This window comes from Chelonia mydas, chromosome 1, assembly GCF_015237465.2.
Source record: "Chelonia mydas isolate rCheMyd1 chromosome 1, rCheMyd1.pri.v2, whole genome shotgun sequence".
NCBI lineage: Eukaryota > Metazoa > Chordata > Testudines > Cheloniidae > Chelonia > Chelonia mydas.
The window spans coordinates 211,287,346-211,307,550 of record NC_057849.1 but is presented as its reverse complement, the minus strand read 5'-3'; the positions used below and the strand labels follow the sequence as shown (position 1 = coordinate 211,307,550).

At 47.3% G+C, this 20,205-nt stretch overlaps 1 protein-coding gene across 1 annotated transcript; it reads right to left on the bottom strand.

Annotated features, from left to right (window-relative positions):
• Positions 1 to 3,517: 3,517 nt before the first annotated feature.
• LOC114019696 lies at positions 3,518 to 19,426 on the bottom strand. The gene is made up of 5 exons (XM_043546714.1): positions 19,400 to 19,426; positions 18,067 to 18,789; positions 7,188 to 7,290; positions 5,814 to 5,932; positions 3,518 to 3,792 (listed from the first exon to the last, which is right to left on the bottom strand). The coding sequence occupies exons 1-4, from the start codon at positions 19,424 to 19,426 to the stop codon at positions 5,895 to 5,897; spliced, it is 891 nt and encodes a 296-aa protein (XP_043402649.1). The 3' UTR covers positions 3,518 to 3,792; positions 5,814 to 5,894.
• Positions 19,427 to 20,205: the final 779 nt, after the last annotated feature.

Genomic DNA, 20,205 nt, shown 5'->3' with positions numbered 1-20,205 from the left:
ATGAAAGCAGCTGTTCTAATTCTGTCCTTTCATTGCCTTCTACGGCTGCTTTATTCGGAGCTACCACGGGGTATCACCCTGTAGGCATGGTAGAGGCATCTCGAAGGTCCAAGAGTTGCCCCCCAGCATCCACCCCAGGATTTTGTGATTCCCTAGATGAAATCTACTCCCAGTACAACATCACTGGAAATGTTGGTCACCAGAAGAAGAGCCCATTTAGTAGGGTGGCCCTACTGTAGCAGCAACTTCTAGTTTCCCTAGGTATGGCTTCCCCCTGTTTGGGCAATTTAATCTCCCAAGGCCTTTGCCTCTACATCACCCACAAATGTCATCTGGCCTGGGACCCACTCGAGAAATAGTCTCTCTCTGACCCACTAGATGTCCGTGCACAGCTTGCACCTGGGCCTCTACTTTTTTAGCCATTTCCCTTGCAATCTTGTCCAGAGTTGCTGCACAGGAGTCACACCGGGGCTGGGAATTAACAGCTGCTACCTTTAAGGAAACATCACTTTCTGCTTCCACATTTGCAACTCTCTGTATAATCTGGCCCTTAGGTTTGTCCAGTATGTGATCTTTCTTCACCATCAGCTTATGAAGATCCTCTGTTGAACAGTTTATAAACTACTTTTCACACGGGATTCTCTCACAGCTTGCCACTAGGCATAGGCCCCCTCTCTGCATTGCCAGTTCCAGATTCAGTGCAACAGATTCTGCTTCATTTGAGCTATCTCCCAGGCAGGGTGGTGCAGGGAAAGTCCTTTCGAACAGTGTCTGCAATGCACTCAAATACCTACACAGATGTTCCCCTCCCTGCCACTTCCTGGCTTACCATTCCTTCCAGTATTTCAAAATGACGAATCTCTCCCCCGCCCCCCATGGTGGTCATACAAATGTTCCTGTTACTGTCTATAAAAAACATGATCCACAGTGGGAAGGTGCTGGTAAAATTAGTTGGAGTCACCATCCAAACACACTGCTAGGTACATGCTGCTTTTTCACCAGACCACTCATTAACAGAGAGCAACAGCTGAAAGTCTGCCAACTATTCACAGACTCCAGTCTCATCTGCACGATCAGCACATTTCTTCTCAGGCAAAACTGATTTTGCCATCTTGAAGCTGGTGCCACCAGTTGTAATACTTGCTTGTAGAACCCAAAGTATTTATTGGGACACGGCAAGTAATAACTCCAGCACCACAGGCAGGACTGAATTCCCAGCTAAATTGCCCACATCGGATACAACAACATAACACACAAGACAACAACTTAACACTAAGATAAAGATACAGCACCATCTATTGGTGGAAATACTGTCTACACTAATCATTACTGTATTTTCATTATTTTTTCTCTAAGGGCTTGTCTACATGGCCCTGCAATTTGAACTGGAGGGTTGCAAACTGCACTGTGCACTAGTATTCTTTCCTGTAACTGCCCCATATAAACCCTACAGGTGCAAATAAAAGGTACATAATTTGCACTGCCATACTCCTGAAACAGGACTACATTAATGTAGACTATGTAACTTTTAGTTTGCGCTCACAGGGTCTACACAGGGCAGTTATAGTGTAGCACATTAGTGTGCACTGTTACACCCCTGTACTTCAAACTGCAGGGCCATGTAGGCATGCCCACAGCATTTAACCCTAGAGTCAGCCTTGCTAGCTTGTTACTATTATGACAAAGTCAGGCTGGGGTCCTGTTGGGTTTTGGGAAGTGGGCGGGTATATTAGCCCCAGAATGAGAAAGGGGAGAAGCTGAAAAGGGGTTACCTCAGGTCAACTAGGGACACCTGAGTCCAATTAAGGGCTACCTGAGACTTTTAAAAACGCCTCCTCAGGTGAGAGACAAGCTGCTGCAGGGCTAGTGGCAGCAGGGAGAAAGGCTTTGCCAGGTTGTATGGTTGCTCTTCTCTTTACAGTGGAAGCTACCTGCCTGCCTGTTTAGGGGAAGAACTGGTACTCCAGGGCCAATAAGAGGCAACACGCCTCCAGAGAAGGATAGGAAAAGGTATTCCCTTTTGCTTTGTGTTATGAACATATTTCTTTTTGTTTGGTGGAGGGGCACTCCTTGGGCCTGCTCTGAGACCTACTTGGAAAATATTGAGAAATAAATCCCAAGCAGGAGAATAAACACCATCCGGAGCAGGGCTGACTTACTCCAGGCCCCCACTGCCAGAGGGGGAAGCAGTGAGCCTGCTGGGGTGAAGGAGATGCCTTGCCACACTATCTAGTGGTCAGTCAGGACCTCCCCTCCTTGTTTTAATGCTCTGATGTGAAGGGGTACTGGGAACAAACTAGACGGTATGTGTTGGTCCCAGAAATATGATGTGGGTCAGACTGACAAGGGGACAGTCACATGACAGGGGCCCCATAATCGTTGGCTCTAGCTGTATCATAGACACAAGCAACACACTGATTGTGTGGGTCCTATCCTGCATTAGGGTAATTGTGGTATTCTCTGAACTGAGTACTGACCTAAAGCTGGTACATCCTAGGGACAAGGATCAAGGGAAGGGGGGTGGGGGGCAGGAGTGACTGATTCAGCACTGAATGAGGCCAAATGGAATGGTGCCAACTTTCCCTTTTGTTTTTCCTGTAATGGGCTGAGTAATTGGGAAGGTGCTGTGAGGTGGACAAGGCAGAGGGATGCTCTGTCCTTTAAATGGCACAGTCCCCTTCTTACTTACCCTTCCCTTACTTACAAAGGAGGGGTGTGTGTGGTTTTTTAATTCCACAGTGGTCAGGTTATATGTAGTATGGAAATTTGTGGAAGACCTAGTGAATAGTGCTCTTAAGAGATGACTAGGACTGGACTAGCAGGGGGGCTGCAGGGCAGGACTGAGCAGCACTGGCAGAGCTGTGTAGGGAGCCCAGGACTGGACTAGCAGGGGGCTGCAGGGCAGGACTGATCGGCACTGGCAGAGCTGTGTACGGAGCCCAGGACTGGAATAGCAGGGGGCTGCAGGGCAGGACTGAAGGGCATTGGCAGAGCTGTGAAGCAGATACTTTGCCTTGCCCACAATATTCCTGACGATTCATCCAAGAGTCATGCATAACTCCATTGCCCTTTTGTTACTTTCTTTCTGGGATTGCCTCTAGCTCTAACTAGAAACTGCACACATCATTGCTTACATAGGCCCAGCAATCCACCTAAGGGAGAGACAGCAGCATATTAAACAGCTGCCTGTGATTTGTGTATGCAGCAGCAGGGGGCACCAGAGATTTCTCTGCCCGCAGCACCAAATGGGCATCCTGTATGCCTGACTTTAAATCACACATGCACCAGTGGAAAATCAGGCTTTTCCAGTTGTCCATGTTTCTTCAAAATCTGCAGGGTTCTGCCCACTGATGCCTAGAACATTCCCTGAAATTTTGGAATTGGTCAGCTGGGGTGTGTATAAGTTATTATTGCACTACAAAAGAGAAATGCCATTGAGTTTACTAGCAAAAAATGTTCTTCAGTTTCATGCCACTAAAGTGTGTGGAGAGAACAAGATAACCAGGACCCAGGCATGTGGAATTTGAGAAGTTTATTATGGGAAATGTTACATGCTTTGACCAATTACTGTTCTCAGTCTGACCGTGGAACCAGGGTAGTGTGTGGTCTTCTAGATCTGGGGGCAGTTCGTGGAGGGGACCTACACACTAGAGCTGAATCTAGCCAAGTCACCGACTGCACAGTCACAGCGTGCGGTCTGTCAGACTGTAAGTGTAACATTTACTAACAGTCTATAGTCAGAGGGAGATAAGCTGTCCGGCTTCTTTCCTCAGTTCACATTCCACGCTTGTCCTGAGAAGAAGAGAAAACACAGAGTAAAAAACCATGAATGATTATAACAGGGTGATGCTCTGTCCATCCTCTGATGCTCCAGAAACTGCTCAGACCCACTTTCTTTTAGTGTTCAGTCTGTATTTTATTCCAAACCCTTCCACCAACACCAGTACAGGGCAACATCACAGTTTTAATCCTACATGTTTCACTCCATCTTTACCAGGGTCCTAGGAGGAAAAGAGATTTCCCTCTCTTGGGAACTTTCAGCCTGGACTCAGCTAGCCAAGTCCTCCTTCCCTTGTAGCACTTCCTTCCTGGCTTCTATCAGGTTAGCCAGCTAAGGGCTAATGTGTTCCTTACCTCCCCAGCCTCCCCTTCTGATTAGCTAATTGCTCTAGCAGCTGTCCCCGGGGGAACTAATGGAGGCTAAAGCCATGAGGGTGCTGTTCAGCCTCAGCACTCTGTCACTACAATGAAAAGGGGGAGTCTGCACCAAAAAAAAAAAGCCCAATTTTCTCCCCAGAAAATGACGTCATTCTGTACAGCTAAACAGGCCAGTCCTGAAAGGGGGGTTCTATTAATTACATGAAACAGTCTGTTTGGGCCCATGCAGAGCAATCCTACATCCCCACCCATGCTCTCTCCTTCACTGCTGTAACTCTGTGGACTTCATGGGAGTTACTCTTGATCTATGCTGGAGCAAGAGAAATCAGAATCTGCCCCATGGGCTTTAATGGGAATTCTGGTTGTGCCAGGAGGGAAAAATCCACACTTAATCCCACTTCCTTTCGTCTCCTGCTCTACAAATCACTGCAGCTGCATGAAACTGCAGCTGTAGAAGTCAGCACAGAGATTTTCACCGTGTTTTAGGCAATTTCATGCCCCACGTTTCACTTTTCCATGAAGTTCCCTGAAGTGGCTGTTACAGCATCAGCACTGTGAGACGTTTCAAATCCTGAATATGCAGGAGTTCCGATTCCAGAGTCACTTTCAGCTGATGTGCGGGATTTTCAAAAGTGCCTCAGGAGTACTTGGCCCACTGACTTTCAATAGCACGTGTGCTCCTAAGTCATTTAGTTGCTTTTGAAAATCCCTCCTGATGGGCCCATTTTCTCCTCAGGAATAGGTTTATTTTCACTGTAAAAAGGGATTCACTTCCAAGCCCAACATCTGCAAAATCTTGTATATTTTTCCAGTGACATGGGCTCATTTTCAAATACCTCAGAGCATTTTGGATTTGGAACAACTCTTCCTTTCCTTTAACTACATCTCTGCATGCCACCCACTCTCTCCTCCCCCCACCTTCCCCTCTCCCTATTCTTATCGCTCTCTATGTAAGTATCACTCACACGTTACTCTAATCGCTGCAGACTTGCAGCTGCTTTCCGGGTGAGATGTCTGACCACAGGCTGTGCTGCACTCAGCAAGACATGTTTCGCTTGGAAAGAAAAAACCCAAATGTCACATTCTATCAAACCACTGCTGTAACCTCCATATGAATGTCCCCTGCCCCCATTACAGAGTATTCCCAACTCACAAAAACCTTTGAGAAGTTGAAGCCTGTGTGATGCTTCCCAGTGGTATCCATGGATATAAGGGACCTAGCTACCACTCACCCTGAGCATGAGGAAGCCTTGTCTGTACCTGCTGTGGGGCGGTTCTCCAACACCACCAGCCTGGGGCAAGACAAGCACTACCTTCTAGGCCCCACTCTCTGTATTGGTTAATGATAGATACGCTCCAACCCCTGAGCCCTCCAAGCATCCACCTGCAGTGCGAAGCCCCCGATCCACCGGACACTCTCAGCTTCTCCAGATCTGACATTTCCAAAGAGCAGTACAGCACAGCTCTGCTTTACACACAGCACTTAGATTTGTCTATAGAGAAAGTTTTTTGTTTTGTTTTTTAAACAAAGAGCAGAGATTCAAGTGATAATAAGCAGACATTTTGGAAACAAAGTGTTACATATAAAATAAAATCGTAACATGCATTCTAGAGCCTATACTTTACTTGTCATATCAGACAGAGCAAAAACTCACCCAAAATCCTTCCAGCGTATTACAGCCAAGCTACGCTGTGATCTTCCATTCATGATACAAGTATGCTGACCTCTTGCCTCCTCAGTGGAAAAATGCAGAGTTTGTTTCTGTCCCTACAGCTGAAGTAAAAAAGAAATCCATTGTCTTCACTGGAGACTTTGCAATCACTTGATTAGCATTTTGCTCAGACTGTAAATAGGTGTTCATTCTGAAGTATACAATACCCAATTTAATTGTAGACAGACCAATAGATAAACATTTTCTGGCTGAAATAAACTTGTTTATCCACTGCTGGTGGGTGCATTCAACTCACAGAACTTAAAACATAATTTTCATTATATACGCTGTAAGGTATCTACCATCCTGATTTTACAGGGGGGATTTCTTATTTCTAATTACTTCTATTTTTATTAAAAGTCTTCTTGTAAGAAAACTGAATGCTTTTTCATTGTTCTCAGATCCAAGGGTTTGGGTCTGTGGTCACCTATGCAAATTGGTGAGGCTTTTTATCCAACATTTCCCAGGAAAGGGGGGGTGCCAGTGTTGGGAGGATTGTTCATTGTTCTTAGGATCCAAGGGTCTGTGTCTGTAGTCACCTAGGCAAATTGGTGAGGCTTTTTACCAAACCTTGTCCAGAAAGTGGGGTGCAAGGTTTTGGGAAGTATTTTGGGGGGAAAGACGTGTCCAAACAGCTCTTCCCCAGTAACCAGTATTTGTTTGGTGGTGGTAGCGGCCAATCCAAGGACAAAGGGTGGAATATTTTGTATCTTGGGGAAGTTTTGACCTAAGCTGGTAAAGATAAGCTTAGGAGGTTTTTCATGCAGGTCCCCACATCTGTACCCTAACTCCTTACATATTAACTACACATATATTTTGCAAGGATTATGATGGCCAGTGTGACAAGATTTCAGTAGAGACCTTGCATCAGACTCTGACAAAGTAGTATGTAAATACCAGACCCAGGGGGATCCCTGAAACATTTATGCATCCCTGTGTCTTCCACCAGTTGGCACCAAGAGTTCCCCCTGCTTCACAGCCTCCCTTGTTTCAGAATGACCTGTCTTCACAGCTGATCTATAAACTCTTGGGCAGAATCTGACATGTTCAGAAAGTCACTAAATATTTGAGGAAACTCTCTTGAAATCTCCCCATTTTAGATTGATCCATTCCCAAGGCAGAGCTACAAAAACCAGGCAGTGTCTGGTGAGTTCCAATGAGTCTACTGGTCGCACCTGGGAGGGGCATGGGGCTAACATCCAACACACAGGCTGGTTGTGGCCTTTTGTCAATTGTGGTAAGGTACCAGCAGCAAAGTGCAAATACACATCACCCAGTTTAGTGGAAATAGACAAGGATCTCAGTCAGGCCTCCTACCTCTTTTATAGTAATCACATATCAGCACTGAAGCTGGTTTGATGTTGGACAAAGAAAGTTCTTGCTCAGCTGAGAAAGAGAAACTGATATTCTTTTGTGAGACCTGGGAATGGGAGGACAGAGGAGGGCATTAGATGTTTTATTTTAATATCAATTTCTCTCCACCAAAGACCTACTGAGGTGGATTCCAAATACACGGGGCTCCCACCTTGCATGGCACCATCACCCCAGAGAGTCCCTGTTCATCCAATCAGTTTCTTTACAGTTGCTCTTGTTAAGATTTTTGGCCCTGAGACTAAAAATTTTCAAAAGGCATCTGTTTAAAGCTTGTAGACATATATAACACCAGGGGGAAATCTCTCTTTGAATTTATGTTCTCCATGTAAAGGGGACACAGTTGTTCTTGGTTTCCATCCGCATCATCACACAATCATCCTGAAGCTTTAAACAAAGAAATGGGAAAGAGGATCCATTATGAACAAGCATTAAACATAAGAGGCGTCCCAGATCCTGCAGAAATGCCCATGTGATGATATTATGACCCACCACTTCCTTAGCTACTGGGAGTAGTGGCAGTTCTATTCCTGTGAAAGAACAATGGCATCTAGTGGTCAAAGTGGGAACTGCAAAATAATCACTGGGGGCAAATTTTCAAAGGTATTTAAATACCTAGATACCTATAAAATCGGTCTCTAGGTTGTATGTGTGTGGCCTAAGCTAGTCTGCAGCAGTTTGACAGGAAATCTACACACAACTTGAGTATCATGTTTGTTTCATTAAGTGGGTTACTGGTTGTATGTAATGAAGGGGATGGCAATGTGTCCTGAGCCAAGTGGGCTCCAGTGAATGCCCACAATGCTCAGAACACTGGTTGGCTGGCCCGGTCCTCTCCTTTTATCCAGCCCAGGGTATAACAGCCTGTAACCCCCTCTGCCCCTGGGGTGGTTTATTCACTGTCGCTTCCATCGTTTACCTTCCGCAGGGATGATCTGAGAGAGATGAAGCCTGAGAGCATCTTGCCATCAACAGTGGCCATGCTGGAGCTATTGCATATCCGGCATTACTGAAACCAGGGAGACTGGATCAGTCTACATCATGAATGAGGAGGAAACGTTCTGCTCCAGAGCACGAATAGCCTGTGAAGACCTTTCTGATTTACCTGTTGCACTGTGGCTACTTAATGACATGGAGGAGAGAGAGGGTAGCAAAGGGCCCCCTGGAGGGACAGGGCATGAGAGGAGGCCTATTAATACAGTGCCTGGTTTCTATGGTGCTGGTGCTCTATAAATACCTAGAGACAGAAACTGTGCTTTATGGAAACACCCTAAGTTCCATGCAGGGTGAGGGAACTAATGTTCCAAGTGTTTGACTAGGACCATAGTACAGGGACACGATCCAAAATGACTGGACTTTGTTATCTGGGGGCCTGTGATGGGGTGGAGTAGGCCCAAAGGCCCTGGCTGGAGGCCTCAGGGTTTGCCACACCCATCCCAGGAAAGGACCTGTGGAGAGATCCTCCAAGAGGCCTAGAGTGGTTGCGAGGAAGCAACCAATCAGAGGGGCTGCTGGAATAGCCAATCAGGGGCCAGGAGGACCATATAAAAGGAGCTGCAGAACAGATCATCAGTTAGTTGCTGTTTGGAGCTGGAGAAGAAAGGACTGTGTGCCTGGCTGGAAAAGCGGCAAGAGCACAGGCAGCTAAGTGGGGGCAGGGACCGGGGGAGTAAGAAGCTCCTGCCTGGCTGCCAGGACTGAGCCAAAGACAATTTGCTAGCAGGAACTGGGGGAGCAATGAAGGAGCTCCCGGCTGGCTGCTGGGACTGAGAAAGGACTGAGCCCAGCTGTAGGAAGATAGTGTCTCCAGGGAGGAAGCCCTGGGGATGTGGCCCCATACAAGGGCTGGGACTACTTAACGATTGAGCCCAGGGAGGAATCATCCCCATTATAAAACAGCACTAACACTGTACTCAACTATTTAGTGTATATGTGCACTCTAGGGCATTGCTGGATAGAATCAGAAATGCTTAGTTGTGTACCATAGACTCTATACTGCTAACATCTAGTGGAGAATCTCCTTTTCCTCCAGTCATTGAGGCCCAGGTTTTTGGGGCAGGAGAAGCCAAGTCCTATGCACACAGTCACAGTGCAGCCCTCAGGGGCCATGCAGTTCAGCAGAGTGACAACAGGGAAGTCCTTGGGTGCTCCAGATTTGTAACAATATTTATAATCGATAGTCCTGTTTTAAACCCTCCCCTCCCCTGTTTCCCAGTTGGCTGGTTCTTATCACTCAGGGAGCTGGGGCAATGGTGGGAAGTGACCTGGCTGAAAGGAGCAGATCAAACTTTGCTGCAAGGCTGCTGTGCAGGAAGCATTCGCTGTCTGCAGAGAGAGATTGAACCCAGATATCTTTTTGGGCATGAGGATGTTGTATCTCAGGACTGTCTATAACAAAGAGAAAATAATCCTGACAATAAAACCCCAATCGCTCCCATCCTGCATTTAACACTGTGGCAGTTCTCAAACACCTTTCTGACAGATCTGCCTCTACCCTCTCTATTAGCTCTTTAGAGTAGAAGTAACTGTTTTTACAATGTAACCCTTCTGCCAGGTGAGGTTGGGTTCAATATCTAGGGATCCCTCTTAACAACAGAATACAGAACTGGCTTGAGTCCCCACTGGTAATCTGGCAAAAATTACACTGCCCTTGGGCACCTCTAAGAGTCAATACTTCCCCTCTGGCAAGTACTGAGTCTGAGTGTAGAAAAGAAAACTTTCAATAAAAAGGGGAAAGGAAGCCAGCATTAATTTGGGGAACCACCACAAGCATGTGACCATGAGCAAAACCCCCACCCCACAATACACTGGGCAGTGTTCTTTGCCTCAGGTTCTCACCTTGCAGTGTGAAAGTCCGACAAACAAGTGTTCCCTTAACTTGCCACTCCCCTCTCCCTCCACCACATTGCACTCACAGTTGTTGTGCTTGGTCAGCAAAGATGCAGAATTCAGAGGTGCGTTCGGGTGAGTTCACCTCCCACCACAGTGGGTATGGGGGAGGGGCTGAACAGTGCCTCAGCGGCTTGCTCCACCCTTCACTCTGCCTTGCTGCCTGCTGCTGCCACTGCTTCATCGTTCACCCTGCCGCTGGCCGCGTCGCTGCCAGTCCCTCGGCCGCTGGCCGCCTCATTGTTCATGCCACCACTGTGCCGCTCTACTGCCACCTCCGCCATGCCTTGACGTCCCGCCCCTTAACACAGCTCTCGGTAATTTCAGCCGTTAGAAGAGCAGCCTTGCTCCTAAAGCAGACTGGTCAGTCTCTTGCACTGGAGATACTGCCCCACAGCAGGTCACACGCACCTGGGCATCAGCCACTTCAGCTCTAGTGATCTGTAACAAAACAAGAGACTCCCAAATGAGTATAATCCGCTTAGTTATTAAACAGTAGAGAGCAAAGGGTCAGAACAATGTCTAGGACTCTCTGGGCAAAGCCTATACCTATTATACCACCTCAGTCAGCCACCCCCAAGTCACCTCTCCGCTAGCCTTTGGCACCCCACCCCTGCTTAGTGAGGGCAGTAAAGTTGAGGGTGACCACGCTCAATCCGGGCAGGCCAAGCACAGTTCTGCTGCCCCCACTCATACAACAAGGACAACAACCTTTCCTCACCCCTGCACCCAACACCACAGTAACCTGCAGTCCTACACCAGCCAAAAGTGGTCATTTGGGCAAAGCTGCTCCATCACGCTGCACATCTTGGCACAATAGACGTGCCTATGCAAACAAGGCTGGTTCCTGAAGTCTTTCCCCCCAGCTGATCACTAGGTGTCAGAGAAGAGCTCATTCAGACCCTGCTTAAATCAACTTCAGGAGCCACATCCTATAATTGTACTGAGCCTTTATCTGGTAACAATGAATGCCTCTTCATTACCCACCCCCACCCCCTTTTACCTCTACCAGATGTGTCACTGATCCCAATATCTGCTTTACCACACCTTCTTCCTACTTCATCCGCCCCTTGTAATTTCGTACCAATACTCTCTACCCTAGACAGAAAAACCTGGGGGAGGGGCTGTCAGGAAACCAGTATAGGCTGTAACACAATATGGACAAAAAGCTAAAATCCAGGTAAGGCTCATTCTGCTGGACTCAGGCTTCAGACATCTTTCCCTCTTCATTCCCTGCTTCTCATGGAAATGTCATTACTGCCTTACACAGGACTAGGGTTGCCAACTTTCTAATCACACAATACCGAACACCCTTACCCCATCCCTTCTCTGAGGCCCTACCCCTGCCCCTTCTCTGAGGTCCCACCCCGCACTCCATTTCCCCCTCCCTCCGTTGCTTGCTCTCCCCCACCCTCGCTCACTCACTCGTTTTTACCGTGCTAGGGCAGGGGGTTGGGGTGTGAGAGGGGGTGGGGGCTCTAGCTGGGGGTGCGGGCTCTGGGGTGGGGCTGGAGATGATGGGTTTGGGGTGCAGGAGGAGGCTCTGGGCTGGGGCAGAGGGGTTTGGAGTGTGGAAGGGGGCTCCAGACTGGGGCAGGGTGTGGGAGGGGGTATAGGCTCTGGGCTGGTGGTGTGGGCTCCACAGAAATGAGAGGTTTGGGGTGCAGGACGGAGCTCCAGGCTGGGGCAGGGGTTTGGGAAGGGGAGGTTCGGGAGGGAGTTTGGGTGCAGGAGGGGGCTCAGGGATGGGGCACGAAGTTGGGGCACGAGAGGAGGTTCGGGATGTGGACTTCGGGTGGCACTCACCTCAGGCAGCTCTCAGGAGCAGCAACATCTCCCTCTGGCTCCTAGGTGGAGGTGCGGCAAGGCAGCTCTGCGCACTGCCCCTGCCTGCAGGCGCCATCCCCACAGCTCCCATTGGCTGGGGTTCCTGGCCAACAGGAGCTGCAGAACTGGCACTCGGGGTGGGGGCAGCATGCAGAGCCCCTGTGGCCACCCCTATGCCTTGGAGCCAGACGGATATGCTGGCAGCTTCCCAGGAGCTGCATGGATCCGAGCAGGCACCCTGCCTGCCCTGCTGTGGGCGGCCAACTGGAATTTTAAAGGCCTGGTCAGCAGTGCTGACGAGAGCCACCAGGGTCCCTTTTCGACAGGGCATTCTGGTCGAAAACTGGACACCAGGCAACCCTAGTCCCCATCGTAAACAACCATCCTACAGGGATAACTCCAGTTTCCTGAAATAGTAAGGGCTAAGTTGTTCTTCGGTTATGTGATTTGGCCACCCTGATAGTGCATCACCTTAAAAGATCCCATTTTGGTTCTTTTTTCCAGAGCAATTTCATTAGCTGTAATAGGACGGTCATCTAGGAAAGAGACTCGATACGCAGTTTTCCTCTCTGTTTCCCTGTGTAAAGGGGCAAACAGGACAGTGCTTCTGCAGTAGCACGTTTTTCTGATGGTCTATAATAAATGGCATACGGGTACGCTGCTAAGATCAAATCCCATCGCTTCAGCCTTGCTGCCACTAATGGTGGAACGCCTTTGGACCCAGTATTTTTACCTGTGGATTAAACTTCCTAACACTAATAACAGTAGGACAATGGAACCGACTGCCTCGGGAGGTTGTGGAAGCTTCTTCACTGGAGGTTTTCAAAAGGAGGCTGGATTACATCTGTCTTGGATGGTTTAGACACAACAAATCCTGCATCTTAGCAGGGGGTTAGACTAGATGACCCTTGCGGTCCCTTCCAACCCTATGCTTCTACATCAGTGATTAAGGTCAGTTGTTTTCCAAACAGGTATTCATGGAATTTAATAACCTCCCAAATGATGCTCAAGCTTCTTTTTTAATTTGTGAGTCTTTTCTCTCAGCCTTTGATAATGTTCTGCCAGCAAATGCTATGGATTTTTCACTCCCATCTTTACAAATGTGTGAAATGACAGGCCCAATTCCTACAGGAGAGGCATCACAGGCTAAGTTATGGGTAGGGCCCTGAGAAAATCTTGGGTTTTTTTGTTTTTGTTTGTTTTTTAATTATAGCAGTCACAGGTAAAGTAGCAAATTTCACAGGATGTACACAGAATGCCATCAGTGAAAGGTCACTGCTGCATTCCTTTGTATAAAAACAGACACTGAATCACCCCAAACTGCTGCAATTTCCCCTACAATGGAGCAACAGAAGCAGGCATCCATGGGCAGTTTTACGTTGAAGCAGAAGTTCAGGTGAGGCTACAGATTTCCCCAAGCATGAGAATGTACAGGTGCCCACTTTTACTTTCCTACTGTAGGAAAAATTGCAGTACTGGGCTAATTCCACAATTTCTGTGCAGTCACAATTTTCTCAGGGCCCTAATTATGGAAAGCTCAGTTTTACAATCTACCAATAAACTGGAACTAGTTTCTTTTTCACTACCTCAAAAGTTTTATGTTCCTTTTCCATCCAAACCCACTTTATAGTTTCTGCAATTAATGTTGCTAAATTTGGAATGAATCTTCCATAATAATTTAACATGGTCAGAAACAATCTAAGCTCTGAGACAGCCTATAGCACTTGAGCGTTCTCAATGGATTTTGTATTCTCTTTTAATAGGTAAACCTCTTCTGCATCTACACAATGCCTCAAACAAGTAACCTGATTTTGAAAAAGAGCACACTTATCTCTGTTAACTTTACAAGTTTTTTTGCAATCTCTTTAAAGTCCCCTCTAGATATTTTAAATGTTCCTCTGAAGTCCTCCCAGTTATTAATAGATCTTCTAAATAACAGACACCACCATTTACCTCCTGCAGTGCCTGATCTGTTATTCATTGAAACAGAACAGGTGTGCTAGCTCCCCATAGGGTAATCTTTCATACCTAAATACCCTTGTGTGTGTTTTGTGGACAGAAATGTTTTTGCATCTGGCTACATTGCCATCTGCTGGTAAGCTTGGGGCAAGTCGAGTTTGCTCAACTTCATTCCCTCTGTCAGCTTTTGCAAATAAATCTTGTGGTTTAGGAAACAGATATTTGTCCATCTCCAGCCCGGGGTTTATAGTGACTTTATAATCCCTACAAATTCTTACACTACCATCACCTTTTGGGATACACACAATTAGTACAGTTCTTTCACTGGACTCCACAGAGAAATTATACCCTCCTTTTGCAAGTCATCCAGTTGCTTTTCCATGGGCTCTTACAGAGCATATGGAACAGGTGTAGCCTTCAGAAATTTAGGACTGGCCTTTGCTTTGCTGGTGTATGTCTTTCACCAAACCCATATCTGTACTAATTACATTGGTCTTTTAGTGCCCCCACTCTGTCTGGCAAATGATGTACCACAATCCAATTTAATCTTGTATAGCCAGTCTCTGCCGATTACTAGGGGGCCATTTCCTTCCATTACAATTAATTCTAACGGTGAACAGACACCTTTATAAGTTACAGTGACAGGGAGACAGCTTAATACCCCTCTCTGCCCTTATTGCAATTCTGTAAAAGCACAATAGTTTCTTACCTCAGATAACATTTTTTTTGTAAGCCCCCTCAGAGATCATGGTCATTGCCACTCCTGTATCTCTCTCCATTGTCAATATCACATCATTAACCTTTACATTAACATAATACAGGTGATGACATCTGTTTAGTCTCCACCATATACAGTTCTGTGAAATGGTACAGCTCACATATCCTTTCATCTGGAGACAACCTGCCTCCGGGCCCGACTCCTCCTAGTCACATAACTAGTTCCGTGGCTCCTATCTGCAGTCATTGATGGCTTCCGCTCAGCGTATTCTTTGCTGTTCTGTGGGGCACTGTGGAAAGACCAGGTGATGTTTTCCCGCTTACCGCACTTCTTGCAGTGCAGAGAAATAGTGCTCCTGCTGGTGTGATATCCCTAAACCATGGAAACATGGCTCCCTCTGTTTTATCTGAACCTGTGAGAGGTGCTGACCCGTGTTGTCATCTTCTTCCTCCCCTGCTGAATCCCTTCTTTCCAGGCCTGGCATGATGGGGAGAGTTTATTTTCAAATTTTGGTGCATTTTTCTTTATGGATTCAAACAACAGAACAGTCTCCACAGCTCCCTCTAGTAGCAGGTGTCACAATTCAGGGCAACTGCACCTCCCCTCAGGGGTTCAGCAAGGGCAACCACTCTATGGGGTAGTAAGAATTTTTCCCCTTAAAATACCAAGGAAATTAACTGCCCCAAACCTTCATTAATACAGAGTTAGGTTTACTCGGTGCGGCCTAATGCCCTTCCAGAATGTGGACAGTGGGTAACCTTAAACCTCTGAAAACAAGGAAATAAAAAGTTAAGGTACAAACCATTTGTGCAATGGAACCTTTACTCTGCCCTCTGAGTGATACTCCAGCATGCCAATAACACACTGCCCTTACAGATACTACAGACACTCTGGGAACAGAGCACATAAGCACTGTAGGACAAAGTCTAGCATCTACTCTTTGCTAAGGCAAAACTCAAGTTTAGATCAGGCATAGCAAACAGCAGCGACCTACACACAAATACTAACCATCCCAGATTTGCTAAATGTTACTACCTCTTCACCCTTGCCCTGAGGATTCCTTCTGAGACATTGCCTTCACTGACTCCTCACTAAGGCCTGGAGACTAGTCACGTAGACCACCAGATAGCTGACAATCCCCATAGCAAGACACACTCCCGGCACCCCCTACTGACAAAGCCTATAAACTCAATGCCGAAATGAGGAATACTTGATCCCTCAAAGTACAGAGGCAACTCTCCTCATACCACAGTGACAGAGCAGCCAATTTGCTCCAACTGCTCCACCATTCAATACAGTTACACCTCAGGCAGCTGGTGTGCATGCAGATAAACGGTGCAGCTCAAACCATTGGAACACAACAGAACACAGTGGCATCTTCTCTTAGTCATTCCTCATGTCTATTTATTATGGCATTATCTTTACTGAACCACCTTATCTCTTATTCCAAAAGGTAAAGAGAGAAACTTGTATCTGTCCCAGAGTGTAGTAAAAGTGCAAAGATCAAATGACTCATTATCTAATGTGACTTATCAATATCCATCTTTCTTATCTAGCATAATAAATATGCTTTTTTACCAGCTAGTCAGGACATCTGCTGGTGTGGGGATAGAATAATGCTGTATCAGTATAGTCTTATTAAGGCATCTGGGATCCAAACAAATCCTAATCTTGCCATATTTTGTCTCAGTTATGATTAAACTGCTAACCCATGGAGTGGGTGAGTTCACTTTGGCTAGGACTCTTTCCTTTTCTAACTGTCTGAGTGAATTTCTGAGTCTGTCACTGCAAAAGGTGTAGTTCTGCAGCCATGCACTGTATGACAAGGGTGACTGATGGGTCTGTATATATGCGATGCTTCCTACAGAACTCTGCTAGTCCCCTGAAGAATTCCAGGTATTGTGCAAGCAATTCTTCTTAGTGCTGTGTGCTTTGGTGTGCAGCATACTCATTCATACATACTAGGTGTACCCGTATGCAGGCTTCTCTGCCTGTCAGTAGTGTTGTAAATGTCTTAGTGATTAAGTCTTCATCACTAAGGTGAAGTCTTCAATTGAAGACTGACCTTAGCTTTAACAGTTGCTGTTGTTAAAGAGACTTCCCCTTCAGAGTATATTCTGGAATCACCATATGCTATAAGCACATCATCAGACTGCTTTATCTAGATGGGACCTGCTATCTTTCTCAAACACTGAATTGGAAAACATTTAGCTTCCACCCCAATATCAAGATTAAACTTCATAGGTACCTTCCTTACATACAGTGTAGGACACCAAGGTTCTGTGAGCAAGCTATATGATTTCTGACAGAGCTATAGGATTTCTGTTTCCCTGTGACACTGTACACACAAAAAGAGATTGTTCGCATTCTAGTTCAGTCAGAGATTTGTGGCTTTGCCTTTTGGGTAAGTGTGTTGCTCTGCAAATAGAACAGTGATTTAATTTTCCACGTGTGGCATATTTTTCCATAGGCTAGGTGTGTTGTAGCACAGTGTGTACAGAGTTTTTGTGTGAGTGGTTGGTGTGCCTGCTTTGCTCTGACTCACCAGCCGCTGGACCCTCCCCATGAGTATTCTTTTGTGTAACAGCCTCTACAAACTTGCCAGTATGTGGCCCAGACGGGATCTCTAGTTGTGTCTTTGCAGCTTGTGAGGCTCTGCGAATGCCTATTCCTTTCTGCAAGCCCAAATCAGGTTTCCACTTTCCTCAACAACCTTTCCTTTAGCCCTTTATCAGTGACACTAAGCACAGTACTCGCAAAAAGAAAAGGAGTACTTGTGGCACCTTAGAGACTAACCAATTTATTTGAGCATAAGCTTTCCTGAGCTACAGCTCCCGATGAAGTGAGCTGTAGCTCACAAAAGCTTATGCTCAAATAAATTGGTTAGTCTCTAAGGTGCCACAAGTCCTCCTTTTCTTTTTGCGAATACAGACTAACACGGCTGCTACTCTGAAACCTAAGCACAGTACTGTAGCTGAGAATATCCTTTTCAGTATTTGCAAACTCAAATGCTTGCTTTTTGCCTCAGCTCTGTGACATACTTATCTATCTGCTCTTCCCCTAAGTGCAGGTGAGGCCACGACAGAACTGGTGCCGTTCAAACACAACATTTTTCTTACGGTTACCATAGTTCCTAAGCCTTGTGAAGATCTCATCCAAAAGAGAAGCATTTTCAGCTGGCTGCTGTAAGAATGTTATAAACTTCCAGAGCTTCCGGTAAAATGGCTACTCTTATCCCCGGTTCTTTTGTATCTGCTCCCGAAGTTTTCATATAGATCTGGAAGGTTTGTTCCCATCTCCAGCAGGATTACAACAGAAAGATACAGGTGGGGTTGGCTTACAGTCCTCCCTCTTCCGGATTTTTTTTTTTTTTTGAAAATAGCCTTTTCTAGTTTAACGGCTTTAATTTGGCCTTCACTTGTGTGTACTCACTGTGTCTTTATTCTCTGCGCCTTCTGTGTGGTTTCTGCTGGTCTGTGCACGGCAGCTTCTTCTTGTCTGTGTCTGTGTCGCAGTTCGCAGCACTTGCGGATACGCTGTGTCCTGGCGAAGCGGCCACTTCCCGCAGCCCGAGCCCCCGGCGCCCGCCCGGCAGCGCCGCTCGCAGAGCCACACAGCGGCCGGCGCCGCGGCCCGGGGGTGCGGCCAGCGGGGGGCCGAGGCGCGCCCGCCGCAGCGCTTCGACCCCGGGCCCGGCCAGGTGGCGCCCGCAGGCGGAGCGGGGCAGCCGCCGGGTGTCTCTGCCCCGCGTGGGAGCGCCCGGGCGCCGGCAGGACGCGGCCGCGGGGCCCATTGTGAAGAGACAGCGGCGCAGCCTCCCCCGCCCGGGTCTCGCTCCCACACAGCTGTGGGCACAGACTGCAGCGCAGCCGCCGCCCGGCACGTAGGGAAAGAGGCTGAACGCGCCCAGGAGAGGAAGGATTTCACCGCGGACACTGCACCCCCCCGGCCAAGGGAGATCGCGCCGAGCCCCGGGGCCGGGATGCTGGGACGTGGCCGGGTCTCCTCCCAGCCGCTCGTAGCTGTACCCGGCTGGGAGGTGGGGGCGAGGAGCTCTGATGTTTCTGCTTCAGAGACACCGGAGATAAGGGTATGGTGGGACTCAAGGAGGTGGCTGGGGTGTCTTTTCCAGTTGGTTTCCGAGTGGTAGCCGTGCTAGTGAGGAAGCGGGGGCTAGCCCGCGAAAGCTTATGCCCAGATAAATGTGTTAGTCTCTAAGGGGCCCCAAGGACGCCTCCTTGTTTTTCCAACTGGCTGGAATGACAGCTCCACTCACGACAGAGGAGAAATACCAGTGTACATTTTCTGAGCTCTGTTCTGTCTTTCCTGGTACTTGAGGACAGTGTGTCGGGCCAGGGAGCCCAGGGTATGTTGCAGAAGTGAGGGCAATGTGGAGAGACTTGGAGCAGGGCTGGGGGCTGGGTTCCGGAAGGAAGGAACGCGTTGCACCTGGGTGGGAGGAGGGACAGAGCATTCAGAAGCTGTGTGTTAAAGGACACCCGACATCATTTTGGGAGGAGGCTTGGAGGTGCAGCAAATTCTGGGACACAAGGTATAGTTTCAGCATGACTCCCAGTGCTTTTGGAGAGAAAACGGGTTCACAGTAAGGTGGGAGGTTTAATTCTGAGGCTTTTTCTAGCAATCCAGAGTTCCACTAAGGAACGAAAGCTCTGCACCATTTTGCTTCTCTGACAAAGCCTGGTGGATTTCACATGCTAACCTCTCTCTTTCAACTCAGCTTGCTACAGAAGACTGTAACATCTACCAATCTGCCTCTGAAGCCATGTGTCATGACTGATGATGGTGTGTAAGGGTCTGCTTAGGGTGGGGAATGGATGTAGGGAGGTTCTGCTTGTGGAGAGGAGTTAGAGAGAAGGAAACATGGCAGATTCAGAAAAAGATGCAGGAACCTTGGGATTCAAAGGGTTCATTCGAACACTCCCAAGGTGTGGGTGGGTTTGCGGTAATGTTGGGATGGAAGGCCATTCCACTGGATAGTTTTCTGGGGAAAAGGGAACACTGTAAAACCTTAAACCCATTCCGATCCTCATGAGAGTCACAGCTCCAGCATGAAGGGGGCCATGACTGAGGGACTACCTGTGGAGCAGCTTACTGTATACAGGAAGCCCTCCTACAGATGCACCTCAATCGCACCCCCTTAACTACCCCCAGTTCTTCCCAAAACAAGTGAAATTCACATGCAAAACTCTTTACAGCCTCAAAAGAAGAAAAGAAAAACAAAAACTAACTAACCAAACAAACAAACAAAAACCCTCAAACTCAAACAAACAACAAGCATAAAGCAAGGAAAAGCAAAGTTAAAGTGACACTTCCAACACAAAAAGAAAAGGAGTACTTGTGGCACCTTAGAGACTAACCAATTTATTTGAGCATAAGCGTTCGTGAGCTACAGCTCACTTCATCGGATGCATACTGTGGAAAGTATAGAAGATCTTTTTTTCACAGCATAGCTCTACAACTGTAAATCTGTGGGAAGATAACAGTATGCTCCTCCCTAATTTTGTTTTTTTAAAAAGCCATTTTCTGGCAGTATATGTGAGAGACACAGAG

Bases quoted from the DNA above. Each gene is read 5' to 3' on its own strand.
- LOC114019696 (XM_043546714.1), bottom strand. From the start codon at position 19,426: ATGACACATGGCTTCAGAGGCAGATTG. The intron at 18,790-19,399 runs GTAGATGTTACA...CTTCCTCACTAG, and splicing joins ATGGCTTCAGAGGCAGATTG to CACGGCTACCACTCGGAAAC. The intron at 5,933-7,187 runs GTAGGAGGCCTG...TTTTTACTTCAG, and splicing joins ATGTGATTACTATAAAAGAG to CTGTAGGGACAGAAACAAAC.